The sequence below is a fragment of the Anomaloglossus baeobatrachus genome, chromosome 3, assembly GCF_048569485.1.
Source record: "Anomaloglossus baeobatrachus isolate aAnoBae1 chromosome 3, aAnoBae1.hap1, whole genome shotgun sequence".
NCBI lineage: Eukaryota > Metazoa > Chordata > Amphibia > Anura > Aromobatidae > Anomaloglossus > Anomaloglossus baeobatrachus.
This window is the reverse complement of record NC_134355.1, coordinates 491,397,280-491,417,304: the sequence shown is the minus strand read 5'-3', so window position 1 is coordinate 491,417,304 and position 20,025 is coordinate 491,397,280. Positions and strand designations below refer to the sequence as shown.

At 46.6% G+C, this 20,025-nt stretch overlaps 1 protein-coding gene across 1 annotated transcript in view; it reads right to left on the bottom strand.

Annotated features, from left to right (window-relative positions):
* Positions 1 to 20,025, bottom strand: part of LOC142295460 (transient receptor potential cation channel subfamily V member 6-like) — a 137,485-nt gene that overhangs the window by 72,267 nt on the left and 45,193 nt on the right. Inside the window, exon 5 of the mRNA XM_075338560.1 lies at positions 1,610 to 1,708. Within this exon, the coding sequence (XP_075194675.1) occupies positions 1,610 to 1,708 (99 nt within the window). The remainder of the gene's footprint in view (positions 1 to 1,609; positions 1,709 to 20,025) is intronic.

Below are 20,025 nucleotides of genomic sequence, written 5' to 3'. Positions count from 1 at the left end.
ACTTACTGTTTGGGTGTGTGAGGTAATATATTGGCTGTTTTGACAGTTATCCTGGATATTTATCAGGTGGCCTATAGCAACCAATCACAGCTTTGCTTCTATTTTTCCACAGGCCAATAATCGGAGCAATAAATCCATGGAATAAGGCGTTGTCCGGCACCAAAACCTATCACACACCTACCTCCACTTAGGTGTCTCCAAGCATAAATAAAAATAAAATAAATAAATAAATCTTTATTTTTATATAGCGCCAACATATTCCGCAGTGCTTCACATACATCAGGAATGCTGTCCCCATTGGGGCTCACAATCTAAATTCCCTGTCTGTATGTCTTTGGAGCGTGGGAGGAAACCGGGGTACCCGGAGGAAACCCACGCAAACATGGGGAGAACATACAAACTCCTTGCAGATGAAGTCCTTGGTGGGATTCCAACCCAGGACCCCAGCGCTGCAAGACTACAGTGCTAACCACTGAGCCACCGTGCCGCCTCAGCATACAACAAAATCTATTTGATATCGGACCCAAACAGTGCGGTGCTCCACCTAATAATCAGCACAGAAGTCAATATCCAGCAAGAAGAAGGAAAGACTGGTGGCACTCACCCTTCGTAAAAAAAACCCCTTCTTTATTTCATCTGGCAATTAAAATCACAGGAGGGTGATGTGGGAGAGGTCTGGGACGATGGTGAAGCGCACGTTCCTGACACAGTGGAAGAGACGCCCCTTCACTTCCCTTTCAGGTGAGCACATCCCCTTTCTGTGATTTTAATTGTCGGATGAAATGAAAAAGGTTTTTTACGAAGGGGTGGTGCCACTAGTCTTTTCTTCTTCTTGCTCAATAATAGGAGCTCTGATTGGTTGCTATAGGCAATGAAGGACATGCTTAGTGTAAGAGCTTATGTGTCAGTTAATATGATTTTGGTGGTGAGAGAGGGAGTGGGAGAGAAACAGAGAAAGAGTGGGAGAGAAGGAGAGAGAGAGAGACTTATTTACTATCCCAGGCAACGCCATTTACTACAGCTGGTATGGAATAAAAATTAAAATGGCGGTTAGGTTACAGTTCAACATTGATGAAATATCCTTCCGATAGATCATCAATGTCTTATCTGTAAGGGTGCGACACCAGCACCCCGGCAATCATCTCCCAATGCTGCTGCTGGCCGGAACTACTCATATTGTGCTATTCGAATCAATAGGGAGCAGATGCGCAGTACCCGGTTGCGGCTACTATTCTGTTGATGGTGGTCAACAGAATAGTAGCAGTAACAAATTAGTTGCAGCCAGTAGCAGGTCCCGAAGCTGTTTGGCAGAGTGCCTTGTGTCGCACACTCACAGATAAGACATTGACACCCCTTTAACTATTCTTGGATCCTTGAATCTAAAATCATAGTTCTTTATTTTCTACTTCTTTTTCTCATCTTGGCTCCACTCGATCAGTATATATGAAACAAAATGGTGAATAGAAAGTCCAGACAGTGTCATATATATAGTGAGTAGTGCATAGGATGTACTAACCAACACCCAGATAAATGCAGTACATAGAAAATCATTAAACTGCATTATAGTAAAAGTACAATTATTTCTATGGGGTACAAGGCCATTTCCCACCTTGGTTGTCCTGAGAATCCAAAGGAGCTCCATTTTCTACTAGTAGCCGTAGTATCTCCTTATTACCCACACACGCAGCAAATGAAGTGGCATACTCTCCTGTAACGTCAACAGAAAATCAGTTTGTCAAGTTTCTAGCAGTTGCCTCTCCAAATTTGCTGTAATATCTACCTCTACCTTACTTCACATCAGAAGGTTTAATATACTCAGCAATATGCTAGTGGGAAAGCCTATTAAATTTTTACTATTGAATACTATCTACTTGTACAAATTACCAAATTATTTAATCATTTTCCAATATAATAATTTATTGACATATTGATAGAAAATTGCTTCTTGCAAACATTATTTAAAGGGGTATTCCCATCTTCAAGATCCTGTCTCAGTGTATAGTAGGTGGAATAATAATAAAATTAGCAAATATGTCCAATTAGAAATGTACTATAGTTCTCCTGACATAGCCATGTCTCTTATCTCATGTGTAGGGCATTGCAACAGACAGGATAGCATTGCCCAGGCACCTCCCCTAATGGAATAGTGCCTTAAATATATGGGCTGAGAGGCATTTACAGGAAATGGCGCCCCAGCCGTTTAAGAGGAGGGCAGGTGTGCGCACGCATGTCCTAAGCAAACTCTCGGGAGACCTAAGCTGTGTGCACAGGCCCTGGGAGAGGAAAGAAGCAGGAGCACATGTAGATGGCTGTGGGAGTGTAGGGGATGACGCAGTCTGGCTGCGGGGGTGAGTGGGTCAAAGTCCCTACCAGTGATGCCTGCACTACAAGTGGTTTCTAGCACTTTCATTGAGATTTATTTGTCAATAGTGGCATTGACCACAACAGTAGTTTTGACGCTTAAATGTAAAATTCTGAGGTTTCTTGATGTGAGCAGATAAGGATGACCAAGGTGTTATCCTGACTTGGTCTGTTCGTCATATAGCATTGTACGTGACTTTTTAATGTGCTTAATTGAGTTTATTTAGAGTAATTCAGTGTGTGCATACCTCTTTCTTTTTCTTTCTGTTTTGTTTTGGGTTTTTTTCACAATTTCTCTACACTTTATTTTTAATGGGACGCCCTGGACACCCCAGGGGTCACAGGTCATTACACTCACCACATACACCCCCACCCCAGTAAGGTACCACCAGTCAACCAAAAGACCTGATTGCCTCCCTCAGAGTCAGACAGACACACCAGGTGGGCGGAGTTAGGCGGATAGACATGCCCTCCGAGGAGTCTTCTGGCAGGAAAACACAAGTAGATAGAGTTTTGGGAGTGAGGAGAGAGGAGTGAGAGGAGTCAGTTCTGCTTGGGGCCTGGGTTGGAGCCTAGGACCCCAGATCAGTCAGGCAGGCAGACGGTAGTGGCCGCCTGCAGGAGACCGGGAATATGACCGGCGGAACCGTAAGGGACTGGGACAGGGTAGTGGCCCGCTGGAACCGAACCAGGAAGCTAACTGGATACCGGAGCACCAGGCAGGGTACTCAGACCCCGAACTAGGCTATAAGCCACCACCATAGTCAAATCAACTGATTGCGGTCTGGACCTCAGGGGTTCATTCCCACCTAAGTCCCGATTGAAGGCAACAGCCCAACCCATCCGGATAGGAGCCACCGCCAGAGGCCAGAGATCCAAGGGGCCAGCGTCTGCGGGCAAACGGGCTCCTGCGATACATATACGCCAGGGAGCGGGCTACCAGTGCTCAGGCACAGTAGCCAAGATCACATACAGGTGCAGGAGAAAGGCGGACATTACCAACCTATCTGGAGAAACTGCAGCCGGCTGCAGGCCCCGTTTGTCGCCCCGTTTGGTTTACCAGTGACTCTGTGGTTTAATCGTGAGTACACCAGTGCCCTCGGGCACTGCACCGCACTGCACCGTAACACTGTGCCCTGCACCCCGGCCCCTCGCCAACCGGGCCCCGGGACCAACATCCCCTACCCACGGAGGGGTCAACAACTAGCTGCACCCCTACACCACTCCCGGGAGTTCCCGTACCTTTACCGCAGCGGTGGTGCCAATAATCACCACAACCCGTGGGTGGCGTCACGAACTTTACCAAACAATCACCCCAAACACCTGCGTGCACCACCACTACACCCTTCCAGAGCGACGTGACCCCTGGGTCCGGAGGTGCTCGAACCACCGACACACACGAGCCCGGACCCGAGCGGCTCGGCGGTCTCAGCCGAGGCCGCGGGGCGGTACACTATGTGGTAAAATGAATGGTGTCGTTCTAACGTACATCATCTCATCTCGCAAAAACCAAGCTCTTATATTTCTATGTGGACAGAAAAATAAAAACACTTATGGCTCTTGGAAGAAGAGGAGGAAAAAATGAAAGTGCAAAAAGGAAAATTGACCACGTCACGAAGAGGTTAATAAAAAAAGAATCTGAACTTTGAGATGGTAGAATATATTGTAAACAACAGACTAATGAAAATGCTGCTGAAATTCAATAATAAACCAGTGATTTCTAACATTTATACCATCATTACACCACAGATAACATTTTTATTGATTTCATATCTTGGGCTGTGAATGACCTACATGTTTTCAAATAATTGGAGGTGAGTTTAATACTATTGGCTAAGATATTCGATATACCCTGACCTCTAACACTAAATATAGTACAATAGAATTTAAAGGGAACATTTCATGTCCAGAAATGCTGTTTTTCTGCAGATGTAGTGTTAATATTCAGGTAAATAACATTGAAATCCTGCCTGGATGCATTACTGGAGCAGAGGGAGAGAATGAAATTGTATTCTCCATGTAGCCACTTGCTCTAAGTCATAGGGTTGGTGCTGGGGGCTGTTACAGTCACTTTAAAGGGAAGGTGTCGTCCAAAAAAAAAATGAAATAAATGAAAAAATGTAAATTATTAATGTTTTAATGTTTTGTTTAAATATTATTATTTGTTTTTAATTGAGCAAAATGTAAAAAATAATAAATAAAAAGTTTGATATATTCCACATTTAAACACTAGGGGGAACAACTGCTGAAATCCCACTGCAGTGGAGAGCTACTGTAGAACTAGCTCACATTACAACTGCAGTAAAAGTGGGTGGAATCTGCTGTCCTGTGTGTGATGTCACAGCTCCCCCTCCCAATCTGGGGGTTTCCAAAAGGATAAGCGAAAAGGAAGTTTAGGATCACAGTGTGGAGCCATTTTGATGGTGACTGAAAACTGATCCTAATATGTCTAAAGTGTCACCAAGGACAGCTGCATAGTGCTCCCCACATAGCGCTGTGCACGCCCTAAACCAAAAATACTCTGCTGCACGCACATCCGCCTGCAATGCTCTGCCGCACACATGCCTGCAATGCTCTGCTGCACACACACCGGCAATTCTCTGCTGTATATAGCACGTCCGTTCGCAATGCTCTGCCGCACGCATGCCCACATGCAATCCTCTGCTGCACGTATGCACACCTGCAATGCTCTGTCGCACGCACGCCCCTGTATATCGCACTCCTCAGTATACTGTGCTCTGCTGAGCTGAGGAGCGGATACCTGAGGTGAGCACACAAGAGCAGGGGGAGCAGCATCGGGTAAGCTGCGGTGGGAGGGTATCGGCAGAGGGGGGAGTGGCGGCAGCAGGGAGAGCGGCGGGGGGAGGGGGAAGAGTAGCAGCTGCCGCGGGGAGGGTAGCGGTTGCGACCCAGCACTGGTACTTACACATCCCGGGTGACAGGGGGAAAGTACAGCACACAGCATATGCAGTCAGCTACACAAAGATGCTGCCGATCTCCCTCCGCTGTGATCTGGACAGCCCAGGAAACATGTCCAGGTCATAGCAGAGAGCTCTCAGTGTTAAGTCTAGGGGTTGGATCACGACTATGAGATTAAATGCCCAAGGCACTGCCATAAATGCGGTGAGTAACTGTCGTTACACACAGCAGATCCAAGATGGCAGCCCCCTGTGTTTCAGTAAAACTAGAATTAAATAAAAACTAATTAAACTGTGAATTTAATTTTGTATTAAAAATACTTGATTCCATAATCACTATTATTAATACAAAAATAAAAAAATGCGACCTTACCTTTAATATGAGCAGTGTTATCACTTTTAGTATTGCTCTAGCCAGTAAGTGGCATAAGTAATAAAGTCCTTTTCCTTCTGAAGAGCTTATTTGCATATTTAAATTTCCAGAGGAGCATTGCATGACTTGTATATGTCCTTATGTCGGCTTGGTACTCTACACAAGGAGAAACGTTCCTCCTCAGTCAGAGGCCTCTCACCTATCAAAATCAGATCTGCTGCTTTGCACAGAGGAGCGGCAAAGCCGTGAAACACGTGGCTGCAAAGGAATTTTCTGGTTTGGCCGCCTATTCTAAGTCATGTGGCAAGTTTGTTAATACATATTGACTTTTAGGATTGCTACAGTGCCTACAAGTAGTATTCAACCCCCTGCAGATTTAGCAGGTTTACACATTCGGAATTGACTTGGCATTGTGACATTTGGACTGTAGATCAGCCTGGAAGTGTGAAATGCACTGCAGCAAAAAAGAATGTTATTTCTTTTTTTTTTTTTAAATTGTGAAAAGTTTATTCAGAGGGTCATTTATTATTCAACCCCTCAAACCACCAGAATTCTGTTTGGTACCCCTAAAGTATTAAGAAGTATTTCAGGCACAAAGAACAATGAGCTTCACATGTTTGGATTAATTATCTCTTTTTCCAGCCTTTTCTGACTAATTAAGACCCTCCCCAAACTTGTGAACAGCACTCATACTTGGTCAACATGGGAAAGACAAAGGAGCATTCCAAGGCCATCAGAGACAAGATCGTGGAGGGTCACAAGGCTGGCAAGGGGTACAAAACCCTTTCCAAGGAGTTGGGCCTACCTGTCTCCACTGTTGGGAGAATCATCCGGAAGTGGAAGGCATATGGAACTACTGTTAGCCTTCCACGGCCTGGACAGCCTTTGAAAGTTTCCACCCGTGCCGAGGCCAGGCTTGTCCGAAAAGTCAAGGCTAACCCAAGGACAACAAGGAAGGAGCTCCGGGAAGATCTCATGGCAGTGGGGACATTGGTTTCAGTCAATACCATAAGTAACGTACTCCACCGCAATGGTCTCCGTTCCAGACGAGCCCGTAAGGTACCTTTACTTTCAAAGCGTCATGTCAAGGCTCGTCTACAGTTTGCTCATGATCACTTGGAGGACTCTGAGACAGACTGGTTCAAGGTTCTCTGGTCTGATGAGACCAAGATCGAGATCTTTGGTGCCAACCACACACGTGATGTTTGGAGACTGGATGGCACTGCATACGACCCCAAGAATACCATCCCTACAGTCAAGCATGGTGGTGGCAGCATCATGCTGTGGGGCTGTTTCTCAGCTAAGGGGCCTGACCATCTGGTCCGCATCCATGGGAAGATGGATAGCACGGCCTACCTGGAGATTTTGGCCAAGAACCTCCGTTCCTCCGTCAAGGATCTTAAGATGGGTCGTCATTTCATCTTCCAACAAGACAACAACCCAAAGCACACAGCCAAGAAAACCAAGGCCTGGTTCAAGTGGGAAAAAATCAAGGTGTTGCAGTGGCCTAGTCAGTCTCCTGACCTTAACCCAATTGCAAACTTGTGGAAGGAGCTCAAGATTAAAGTCCACATGAGACACCCAAAGAACCTAGATAACTTGGAGAAGATCTGCATGGAGGAGTGGGCCAAGATAACTCCAGAGACCTGTGCCGGCCTGATCAGGTCTTATAAAAGACGATTATTAGCTGTAATTGCAAACAAGGGTTATTCCACAAAATATTAAACCTAGGGGTTGAATAATAATTGATCCACACTTTTATGTTGAAAATTTATTAAAATTTAACTGAGCAACATAACTTGTTGGTTTGTAAGATCTATGCATCTGTTAATAAATCCTGCTCTTGTTTGAAGTTTGCAGGCTCTAAAGGCCCCGTCACACTAAGCAACATCGCTAGCAACATCGCTGCTAACGAACAACTTTTGTGACGTTGCTAGCGATGTTGCTGTGTGTGACATCCAGCAACAACCTGGCCCCTGCTGTGAGGTCGTTGGTTGTTGCTGAATGTCCTGGGCCATTTTTTAGTTGTTGCTGTCCCGCTGTGAAGCACAGATCGCTGTGTGTGACAGCGAGACAGCAACAACTAAATGTGCAGGCAGCAGGAGGCGGCTTCTGCGGAGGCTGGTAACCAATGTAAACATCGGGTAACCAAGAAGCCCTGTCCTTGGTTACCCGATATTTACCTTTGATACCAGCCTTCGCCGCTCTCACTGTCAGTGCCGGCTCCTGCTCTGTGCACATGTAGCTGCAGGACACATCGGGTTAATTAACCCGATGTGTGCTGTAACTAGGAGAGCAAGGAGCCAGCGCTAAGCAGTGTGCGCTGCTCCCTGCTCTGTGCACATTTAGCTGCAGCACACATCGGGTTAATTAACCCGATGTGTGCTGTAACTAGGAGAGCAGGGAGCCAGCGCTCAGTGTGCGCTGCTCCCTGCTCTCTGCACGTGTAGCTCCGTGCGGTGGTAACCTAGGTAAATATCGGGTTGGTTACCCGATATTTACCTTAGTTACCAAGTGCAGCATCTTCCACGCTGCGCTGGGGGCTGGTCACTGCTTGCTGGTGAGCTCACCAGCAACTCGTGTAGCGACGCTCCAGCGATCCCTGCCAGGTCAGGTTGCTGGTGGGATCGCTGGAGCGTCGCAGTGTGACATCTCACCAGCAACCTTTTAGCAACTTACCAGCGATCCCTATCGTTGTTGGGATCGCTGGTAAGTTGCTTAGTGTGACTGGACCTTTACTTATTTGCATCTTATCAAACCTGCTAAATCTGCAGGGGGTTGAATACTACTTGTAGGCACTGTACATCCAATACGTGGCGCTAAAGATAAAGTCCTTTTTCTTCTGAAGAGGCTATTTACATAATCACTCCCGGGCACTTTGACAGTCTGCTCTGTATACATATGCTGTATACGGACAATGCAGAGCAGGCTGTCAAAGGGTCAGGGCGTGATTACAGCACGCATGACACTTGGCTTACGCTGGCAGCACAGCAGGAGCAGAGTGTCATGCGAGTGTCACTGCGTCTGAGGTTCGATTGTGCGATCGTACCACAGCTGCGGGGGGCGGGCCAGCTCTGCAGATGGGTGGCCAAGCACTGAGGAGGGGCGGGCTGGCCTGCTGAGGGGAGGGAGGGATTTATCTCCCTCTCTCCTCCGTTGCCGGCTATTGCCATTCTCGCCCTGCACTCGTGGTACACCGGTGTACTGCGAGTGCACTGCGATTTTTTTCCCGCCTTATAGACTTGAATGGGTGCGAGAGAATCTAGGATCGCATTACAGTCGCAGCATGTTGTGATTGTTTTCTCGGTCCGATTAGGGCTGAAAAAATAATCGCTCACGGGTGCTGACACATAGGTTAATATTGGTCCGAGTGGGATGCGATAAACCATTGCATTCCACTCGCTCTGATTTTCAAGCCGTGTGGCTTAGGCCTAAAGTGAATAGTGACTTCCACTGCTCCCTGCATTGACCAATGACTGGAATTTAGTTGCTTCCCATAAGACAAGCGGACATGATTTTAATGTTATCGCTAAGTTAACCCTTTATCTGCAGGTAAATAGCATTTCTGCACAAGTTTTGTTTAATGAAGTTATTACACTATTGGACATGATTGGTCCTTGAAGATTACTAAACTCATAGTTACATGTCCATCAAGTTCAACCTTTCTTCACGATTATACATGAGCAGAGTAGAGAATGCACAGACTTTTCTGGCACTAATAGTATGTCTCTATTAGACAAAATCTCACTATTCAATAATCTTTTAACCAAAAGACATTTAGTAATTTTAGTCCATGCCCCATAGATACGTTTTTGTTTCCAGGGAATGTCTCCGTAAGATACTTTCAACATATTTCCAAGAGTACACATTTTTTAAAAGATCTGGAATAGATGGAAGGGAACATTTTTTACCAATATTTAGAGCACTAAGTGTTGCTTTGAAAAGCTGTTAAGACAAAATAAGGGGGAAAATGATTCCTTATGTGACCAGAACGAAAAGAGATAACAGGCAGAAATTTCAGCTGATAGCAGCAAGTATAAAGAAAAGTCTCAAGAGAAGATTTTTAAAGTATACTTGGATAAAATGGATCTACATAGTTTTGAAAAAAATGGAGAAGCTTTAGGATGATGAGGCGTAAACAAAGCCCTACTTATATTGTAATAATGAAAGATATTAAAGGGGGTGTTGTCTCTGATCCAAATCTTTGCTGGTTATTTATACAATGCTTATCCTGGACGATAACAGACCAAAGGTCTATTCAGAAGAATACTTACTTTATGCTTCTATAGATCAGAAAGTCATAGATGTGGTTAAAATATAGCGTTGTGAAAGCTTTTGGGGTCTGATAGATGTTTTTTAGTTGTTACCTCCAGTGACTTAAATCTACCATGAAGCCTAATTGGAAGAGTCGGTAATTCTTGGGAATGGTCATTCCTAATTATCAGCCTGTCTAAATAGGCCAGCAATTCCCCAACTTACCAGCAAAACACTCTTTTGTCTGGTAAGATAATTTTTAAGTATGCTTAAAAAACATTGTTCTCGGCAGCACATTGTCCAATGTAAACATCATATGTGCTGCCGAGAACTTGATATTCTATGCTCACGGAGAGATCATAGTAAGTGCTGTTGACCTGTCTAAACAGTTAGGCCCCAATTCATCAAAGCAACTTCTGCCATAAATTGTTTTAAAAAGTCACAAAATTTTGGTGCAAGACAGTGTTGCAAAAATGTAGCAATTTTTGGAGTTTTTGTGCCAGTCTCTCTGTTACACCAGAATAGGTGGAGCTGGGGCGCAACATGGGTATGACAGACTATGCTGATTTATGATGACGAGCTCTGTGATGTCAATTACGCCAGAAAGTCAGAGACTGGTATAAGATATCTGGCGTGACGCACACCACGCACTACATGCTCCTTATTTATGAAGAGGCAGGTACCTCTTCATAAATGAAGAACATCTCAATCCACCCCGCCCCCTCACCAAGATTGGAGAGAAAATTAAATGTGGTCAGCTGTTAAGGGCAGAGACAGAATCAGAATCAATCAAAAGATACAGAGCTGCTGTTTTAAAGTACCTGGAAACAACAGGGAGCACATAAAAATGTGAATGGTTTTGGACAATACCTCACTGAAAGTTTTAGAGCTTGAGGGGTCAGATGGAAGAAAAGGAAAGACTTAAAGCACCACTCAAGTGTTCTTTTTAAATGTCCCCACTGTAATGATGCTTTAAATGTAAGTCCCTTGACCCCCTGTCTTATACTCAACTGATGCCGTCTTCATCTTCTGCTACCACCAGTCAGTCTCCAGCAATTTGTGACCTGCCAACAGCTCCAGTGTTTCATGGAGTAAGTGGAAGTCAAAACTCAATGCATGTCTATGAGAGCCTCATTCTGGCCTCATTCTGACTCTCATAGCTTTGCATTGAGAACTTGTGATGCAACGTCTAACTTCCGGCAAGTCAGAGGTTATGGGGACAAGATGACGCCGCCGACTCGGAGCAGCGTAAAAAAAAGGATGAAAATGTCAAAGGGTAAGTATAAGATGAGAGGCAAGGGGATTAGATTTAAAGCGCCACTCCAGCGTTGAAAACCCCCCAACGAGGTGGTGCTTTAAGAATTGAAAGTGTGATGAAAATAGGACTTTTTTTTTTACAAGCTATAACATGTGTGAGACTGTGACCGGGGTTATCTATGACGGCCGGTATGTCTCGCCCCGGTTGTGCTCACTCCATGATAGAAAGTAAATCCACTCTAGGGTTAATGCTGTTTCCCTACAGGCTGAAGGAAGGGTTAAATGGAAACAGGAACAAGGGCAGGTGTGCCGGGTGTGAGGGAGTGAACACAACTCCCTGAGTTCTCTGCTGGAGAGGCACATGTATATTGTTGTGGACTTTTGTTTGGACATTAAACCGTGTGCTGTGAACCTTAATGCCTGGATCCCGTGTCTTCTGCTGCGCAGCCGACCACGCTACCTCACATATGGTGGAGAATGCGGGCATGCCAGCCCGGTGAGGTGTAGCTTCCATTTCTGGTGACCCGGTAGCACATGTCCTGGATTCAAGCGGCTATACTACAGCCCAAACCCGGCAACGCCATGGAGGACATACTAAAGCAGCTGGCTCAGGCTACTGCACAGCAACAACAGATAAATACACACCTGCTCCGGACGTTGGATCATCAGCAGCAACAGCACCAGCAATCCTTGAAATTGCAGGAACAGAGGCACCAAGAACAGATGGTCCTCCTGGCCAAGTCGATCCGTGCCGGACCGGCAGCAACAACCCCGGGACCGGGTGACGACGGCAGCGTCCGGAAAGCGGTGAGACAAGCGTTGCAAAAGATGACCCCGGGGGATGACGTGGAAGCGTTCCTGGCGGTGTTTGAGCGGGTGGCCGAGCGGGAAAAGCTGCCGACCCCCCAGTGGGCTGAGGTATTGTCGCCCTATCTGACGGGGGAACCCCAAAAAGCGTACCTGGACCTCTGTACCGAGGACGCCATTGACTATGTGACCCTGAAAGCCGAAATACTGGCTCGGTTGGGGGTGAATACCTATGTACGGGCTCAGCGGGTAAATCAGTGGTTCTATGAGGAAGCCAAACCCGTACGCTCCCAGGCCTATGACTTATTGCATCTTGTAAAAAAGTGGTTGCAGCCTGACACTCTGAGACCGGCGCAAATGGTGGAAAGGGTAGTAGTGGATCGTTTTGTGCGCACTTTACCCGTCACGGTTCAACGGTGGGTAGGACAGGGTGACCCGAGTACCCTGGACCAATTAGTGTCCCTGGTAGAGCGGCATGTGGCTACGCAGGACTTGATACGGGACACTGAGACTTTGCGTACCGCCCGTCGGTCCGGCCCCTCCAAGCCTAGGGCCAAGGACCCACCGCTGACAACGGTGCAGGAGTCCCCTACCGTCCCGTCAGAGGCCGCGCCCGCCATTCCTGAGGTCCGGAAGGTTCTGTACCCTAAACGACAACCCGTCAAGGGGGTTTCCGTCCCCATTAGATGTTGGTGGTGCCAGCGGGTGGGACATATGGAAGCCCAGTGTCCACTCACCACGGAGCCCATGGATTGTGGGGTTACCCGGCGGGGTTCAATGTATGTTCAGGTGGTGTGTACCGCTGACCTGGTCTCCCCAAAGACGGAGCCCCACTTGTGCCAAATACAGGTGAATGGATGTCCGGTTACGGGATTGTTGGATTCCGGGAGCTTAGTGACCCTTGTGCGATCCACCTTGAGGGCTAAAGTAAAGGCCACAGGACGTACCGTGGGGGTGGTTTGCATACATGGGGACCGCCGAGACTATCCCACGGGGATTGTCACCATCACAGCACCTTGCGGTCAGGTGCAACATGGGGTGGGACTTCTTAACACTCTTCCTTATGACATGATCCTAGGAAGGGATCTGCCCTATTTTTGGACTTTATGGAGGGGACCCCCTAAGTCCCCTCAGATATTGTTCAGTCCGGGACCTGAGCCCTACAATCCTGAATCCGGGACGCCTGCCGTAGGGGTCACCATGATAGGGACAGAGTGTGAACCCGATAGGTCACCCCTAGAGGTATTGGCAGGAGAGGCTGAAATGGTCGAGCCCATCCCGGAGTTGGAGGCGTCCCCGGATATGTTTGGGACAGCCCAACTCCAGGACCCTACGTTAATACATGCCCGGAGTCGGGTGACAGTAGTTGACGGGGTGGCACAGCTGCCCGGTGCCCAGGTAAGGTACCCCCATTTCGCTCTTAAGCAAGATTTACTCTTCCGGGTAGATGAAATACGGGGCGTGGGGGTAGAACAGTTGGTGGTGCCCCAGCCGTATCGCCGGCGGGTCCTCGACTTGGCTCATAAACACCTGATGAGTGGCCACCTAGGGGTCAAGAAAACGCAGGAGCGAATATTGCAAAGGTTCTATTGGCCTGGGGTTTTTGGGGAGGTAAAACGGTTCTGCGAAACCTGCCCGGAGTGTCAGCTTACCGCACCCCTGACCCATTTTCGCAGTCCGTTGGTACCGTTACCCATTATAGAAGTCCCTTTTGAACGGATAGGGATGGATCTCGTGGGGCCCCTCGTAAAGTCCGCTCGAGGGCACCAACACATCCTAGTGATCGTTGACTATGCCACCCGGTATCCCGAGGCGATACCTCTCAGACATACTGCAGCAAAGCTTATAGCTCGGGAGTTGTTTGCTGTGTTCTGCCGGGTGGGGTTGCCCAAGGAGATCCTTACGGATCAGGGGACCCCATTCATGTCTAAAGTGACCAAAGAGCTATGCCGGCTACTCCAGATCAAGCAGTTGCGTGCGTCTGTGTATCATCCTCAAACGGACGGTTTAGTCGAGCGTTTCAATAAAACCCTGAAAACCATGCTCAAAAGGTTGATTTCAAAAGACGGGAAAGACTGGGATATGATGCTTCCCTATTTGATGTTTGCCATCCGTGAGGTGCCACAGGCATCCACGGGGTTTTCGCCTTTTGAATTGTTATACGGGCGACATCCCCGGGGATTGTTGAACCTGGCAAAGGAAACATGGGAGCAAGAGCCCACCCCCCATAAAAGTGTGATTGAACACATTTTGGGTATGCAGAACCGCATAAGCGTGGTCATGCCAATTGTAAAGGAGCATTTACAGGAGGCTCAGGCCGCGCAAAGCGGCCGCTACAATAGACAAGCCACCGTGAGGACCTTTAAACCCGGGGATCGGGTGTTGGTATTAATCCCCACGGCGGAGAGTAAATTCCTGGCTCAGTGGCAAGGCCTCTACGAGATAAAGGAAAGAGTCGGGGCGGTTAACTATAAAGTATTGCAGCCCGGTAGGTGGAAACCTGAACAAATATACCATGTCAACCTATTTAAACCTTGGCAGGAACGGGAAAGCCTGATGGCTGTTTTTTCCCCATCTCCCTCCTCTTCGGGTCGTTCACCTCCGGCTCCAGCGACCTCCGGAGAGGACGAACCGGAAGTAAGGATTGGAGAAGCCCTCACCAAGACTCAGAGGCGAGAGGCCAGACGGTTGGTTCAGCAGAACCCCGATGTCTTCTCCGAGCTGCCCAGTAGGACCAGTCTGATACGACATGATATTGTCACCGAGCCCCACCTGAAGGTACGCCTGAAGTCATACCGGGTACCGGAGGCTCGACGACAAGCCATATCGGAGGAAGTAAAGACAATGTTACGCCTGGGGGTCATCGAAAAATCCCGGAGTGAATGGGCTAGTCCGATTGTCCTAATACCAAAACCCGATGGCTCCTTAAGGTTTTGCAATGACTTTAGGAGATTGAACGAAATATCCAAGTTCGATCTCTACCCCATGCCCCGGGTGGATGAGCTGATTGATAGGCTGGGACAGGCGCGATATTTTACCACGCTCGACCTGACCAAGGGGTACTGGCAGGTGCCACTGACGGAGTCCGCCAAGGAGAAAACCGCTTTTGTTACGCCGGAGGGTCTCTTCCACTATGTTGTCTTGCCTTTTGGGTTACATGGCGCTCCGGCCACGTTCCAGAGGTTGATGGACTTAGTGCTGGAACCCCACCAGGCGTATGCATCAGCGTACCTTGATGACATCATTATTTACAGCTCCGATTGGCAGACCCACTTGGAACAGGTACAAGCGGTGGTGGACGCGCTTTGAACAGCCGGATTGACAGCCAATCCCAAGAAATGTGCGTTGGGACTCACGGAAGCCCACTACTTGGGCTACGTGATAGGCCAAGGAGTGATTAAGCCCCAAATTAACAAGGTTGAGGCGATCCAGAAGTGGCCTAGACCCCTGACCACGAAGCAGGTTAGGGCCTTCCTGGGTATCGTGGGGTACTACAGGAGGTTTGTAAAGGATTTTGTCAGCCCCCTTGACAGACCTTCTCAAAGGCAAGAAGTCCGTCATGGTGCGCTGGACTCCGCAGGCCGAGGACTCCTTCCGGGCCCTGAAGGGGGTCCTGTGCGGACAGCCCGTTCTCATACACCCTGATTTCCGGAAGGAGTTCATAGTACAGACTGACGCCTCAGAGGTCGGCCTGGGGGCAGTGTTGTCTCAGGTGGTTCAGGGGGAGGAACACCCCGTCACCTTCTTAAGTAGGAAGCTCACCCCTCCCGAGCGGAATTATAGCGTAGTGGAGAAGGAGTGCCTGGCGATCAAGTGGGCCTTGGAGTCCCTATGCTATTACCTGCTGGGACGGCAGTTTCGCTTGGTGACGGATCACTCTCCACTGGTCTGGATGAGGTCCGCCAAGGAACGGAATGCCCGGGTTACCCGGTGGTTCCTTTCTCTGCAGAACTTCCGGTTTACGGTTGAACATAGGGCCGGTGGGTTGCAGGGCAACGCCGATGCCTTGTCCCGCGGCCCGTGTTTGATGGCGGGAGTTCAACCCCGCATGCTTGAACTGAGGGGGGGGGTATGTGAGACTGTGACCGGGGTTATCTATGACGGCCGGTATGTCTCGCCCCGGTTGTGCTCACTCCATGATAGAAAGTAAATCCACTCTAGGGTTAATGCTGTTTCCCTACAGGCTGAAGGAAGGGTTAAATGGAAACAGGAACAAGGGCAGGTGTGCCGGGTGTGAGGGAGTGAACACAACTCCCTGAGTTCTCTGCTGGAGAGGCACATGTATATTGTTGTGGACTTTTGTTTGGACATTAAACCGTGTGCTGTGAACCTTAATGCCTGGATCCCGTGTCTTCTGCTGCGCAGCCGACCACGCTACCTCACATATGCTATTGTAGTATAATAAAAAATACTTCTAAGTTTTTTCGGAACTTGAAATGAAATAAATTGATTCATGGTGCAGGCCAAATGTTTCCGCCTTGAAAGATATAATTTTATTAAATGAAGGTTCAATGCCCAGGTATGGCAGAAGAAACAGGAAAATAGAGAAGATAGTTTCAACTAGGACTGCCAAAACAAAGAACTAAACAATCAAAATAAACTCAGAGAAGTAGAAAAAGACAATAGAAGAGTATGAATAAAGCCCCTAGATCCTTTTAATGAGCCTTGTTTAAACTACGTACATTAAGCAGTTTAAACAAGAATGCCCTAAATGCAGTTACATGAATGCTGGCTTAACTGATTGCCTGTGGCAATGCCCGCAGTCAAAAAGATTTGGAAGGAATTTAAAGCTCTACCCCAGGGGGCTGCTGGCTATGAAACAGTGAGATATGGTTATTCATACTTCATTACATCCAGACACATCTTCTCGTAGAGTCAGCAATTGCTTGAAAAAAAATATTATGGCTGTGTAGATGTTATAACATTTGCCTAATAAATGAGTTGTTAAAAATGTTTGAAATGGTGAAGTGTTCAGATTTGTCATTTTTTGCCAATGTTAAAAAATCTAATTTACAATTTTGGTAGAGCTCGGCAAGGTGGCTGCAGAAGATATATAATAAGAATTTTGGAAGGATTATGAGATCTCAAATGTTAATGAAAGGTTAGAAATTATTGTGAATTCAGGTGAGGAGAGAGGTAAAGATATGAATAGGATATGTTATTATGTACGGTACATTTCATACATATTGCCTCAGTGATGCTAAGCCAACCCCCTTAATATCTCTGCATTACAGACATGAGTGTCATCTTAGAAGAGGACTACATGGTCTAACAGTAAGACAGTCAGACCCTTTTCAGTTGCCAACTACTCAGAGAGAGCAATGAAGCTCCTTGCATTTGTTAAATTGATCAACCTGGACCACACGTGGGGGCTTGAAATTAGGACATTGATACTCCTTTTCTCATCAGTGTACACCAATGTTTTGAACGTTTGACTTTCAGGCTCCATATCTCACAATCCACTAAATCTTCGAATGTAAGACTAGATTCATTTTATAGATAATAATCTTGGCTATTTGAGATATAAATTTGACTTGCAACTATTTAGTGCGTGATTAGTTAAGCAGATTCTTGTCATGTCACTGCATTGTTACTGTTTTGCTCCTGCTGGTGGAAAAATATTTTTATTCCTGTATACTACAAATTACAACCTGTTCTGACAATTCCTAATAGCTTATTTTGTTATTAGGTTGATACCCAAGCAAAAGGTCACTGTTTCAAATCAAGGAGCAGCCATGAGGAAGATTTCCCAAGAAAAGAGACACAGCATCATCCAGCTCATCGATAGCTGTTTCTCGGCCAAGAAAATTGCCAAACTGGATCATGTGTGTGCTATGACAGTTGGAAGAATAAGAAGTGCTTCCATCGGTTCAAAAGCCAAAAGGTGGACGTTTAGGCAAAATATCGGAGTCAACAAGTTGGCTCATAACAAGTTCTGTCAGTTCTGGTGCAACAAGCATAGCAGAGGAGGCAGCTTGTATACGTCATAATAGTTGAGCTCACAGATGTCCATGCAAGCACTCTGCGATGCATGTTACACAAGTCTGAAATGGTGGCCTGGAAAAAGATGAAGAAGCCTTGACCTCAACATCATTATAAAAAGCGCTGGCTCAAATTTGCAAAAAAGTAAGAAAAGCGGACAGTAAAAGATTGGAAACAGGTGATTTGGAGCAATGAGATGAAAGTCAATAGAATAGGCTCTGATGGGTGTAGATGAATCTGGAGGAAATGGAAAAGGGGTCTAACAAATCGAGAAATTAAAGGATCTGTCAAGTTTGGCGGAGAACCCTGATATGGGGTCGTTTCACAGCCAAATACATTGGATACTTGACCAGGATTTGGTCTCTCCTGAGCTATATGTGAGTATTCTACAAGATGAGTTACTTTGTACACTCGAGTACTATGGGTATGAAAAGAACGACATAGTGTTCCAGCAGGAGAACAACTTAAAGCATAAATCAAAACTGCCAAAGTAATGGTTCAATGACAAAGCTGAGGTGCTATATTGGCTCCAATGGTCCCCAGACGTCAACCCAATGAACACTTCTGGGTAGAGTTGAAATAAAAGCTGCATGCATACCCAAGTGAGTCGACCAGTATGCACCAACATTGGGAACGTGTAGAAGAGACCTCGGATCAGATTTCTGTCAAAACATGCTTCAATCTGATCTGATCTGCCCAGAAGGATTCAGGCAGTGTTGAAAGCCAAAGGTGGATTTACAAAATAGTAATAAAATAATAAAAAATAGAATATAGAACAAAACAGTAACAATGCAGTGACATGAAAAAAATCTACACAGCTAATCATATGCTAAATAGTTGCAAGTCAAATTTATGCATGAGATAGCCAAGATTATTGTCTACTCGTATAAAATGAAGGTAGTCTCAAGTTTGAAGCTGCAGTGGATTGTGAGACATAGAGCCTGAAAGTCAAAAGTTGAAAACATTGTTACCCTTTTGCTCATCAGTGCAGATTTCATATCAGAGGCATGGTGAGATAGAAGCAGGTGAATCATGTGCAGTAGTTTTCAAATCGAGAGTAGTAGAAGAAAATACCCACAAGATAGAGTGTATCTGTCAGTAGAAATCAATAGTTTAACTCAGCTGACACTGGCACTTTGCTTGCCAGAAGATTATCACAGAAATTAAAGAGTGTTAGGGTGAAAAGATGGCTGGAGCATGGAAGGAGGAGAAAGTTATCTAGCGTTATTTGTTTTATATTTGTTCTCCCTTTGTTTGGTCTGATCCTTGTTCAGTTTTTTAGTTTGAGATTTTCTATCTGATAAAGGGTTGTGCCAAATATTGTGCCAGCTTCCATCTGACAGTGATTTGTGCATGCTATGAAGAGGTAGTATAGGACTGCAGAGAGCACTTGTACTTCAAGTGGACAGAAGTGTGAATGAGTATACTGGAAGACTCAGCAAAGGGAAAGAATCCTTACTGTTATCTCTCTTATCAGAATATTGCAAGAAAGCGTTATACATAAATATCCTTTTTAGTTGATTGAGAAGTTAACGATGCCCAGTTAATTAGTCGTGAAAGGTTACTGGATGCTGGGCAATGATTGTCTTTGGCTACAGCTGTTCCTTACTCGTGTTTGCACGGGTTGTCTAGGCATTGTACTGCTATTGCCACCATTTTAGGAGGACCATTAAAGTTACAGACATAGCAGCCATAAGTAACTACAAAATGACAAACTACTGTACTTAGGTTGGCCACTACTTTAACATTGACAGCCTAGCCTAGCCTTAGAATAAGTCATCAATGTCTAATTGGTCGGGGTCCGACACCCGGCACCCCCACCAATCAGCTGTTATAGTGTCGGCGACAACAATGGGCGGCCGGAAATGCTAAGTTCTGGAGCTGCCCTCTCAACTGTTAGCAGCCTTGGCCGTGTGCTGCATATCAGACACCCATTCACATCAGTAGGAGGAGGATGTGCAGTACCCGGCCGCCACTATCAGAATATCGGGCAGCTCTAGAACTGAGCATTTGCGGTGGCCTGCTGCCACTGCTGGGACCAGGAACAACTGATGTGGGGTGTCGGACCTCGGG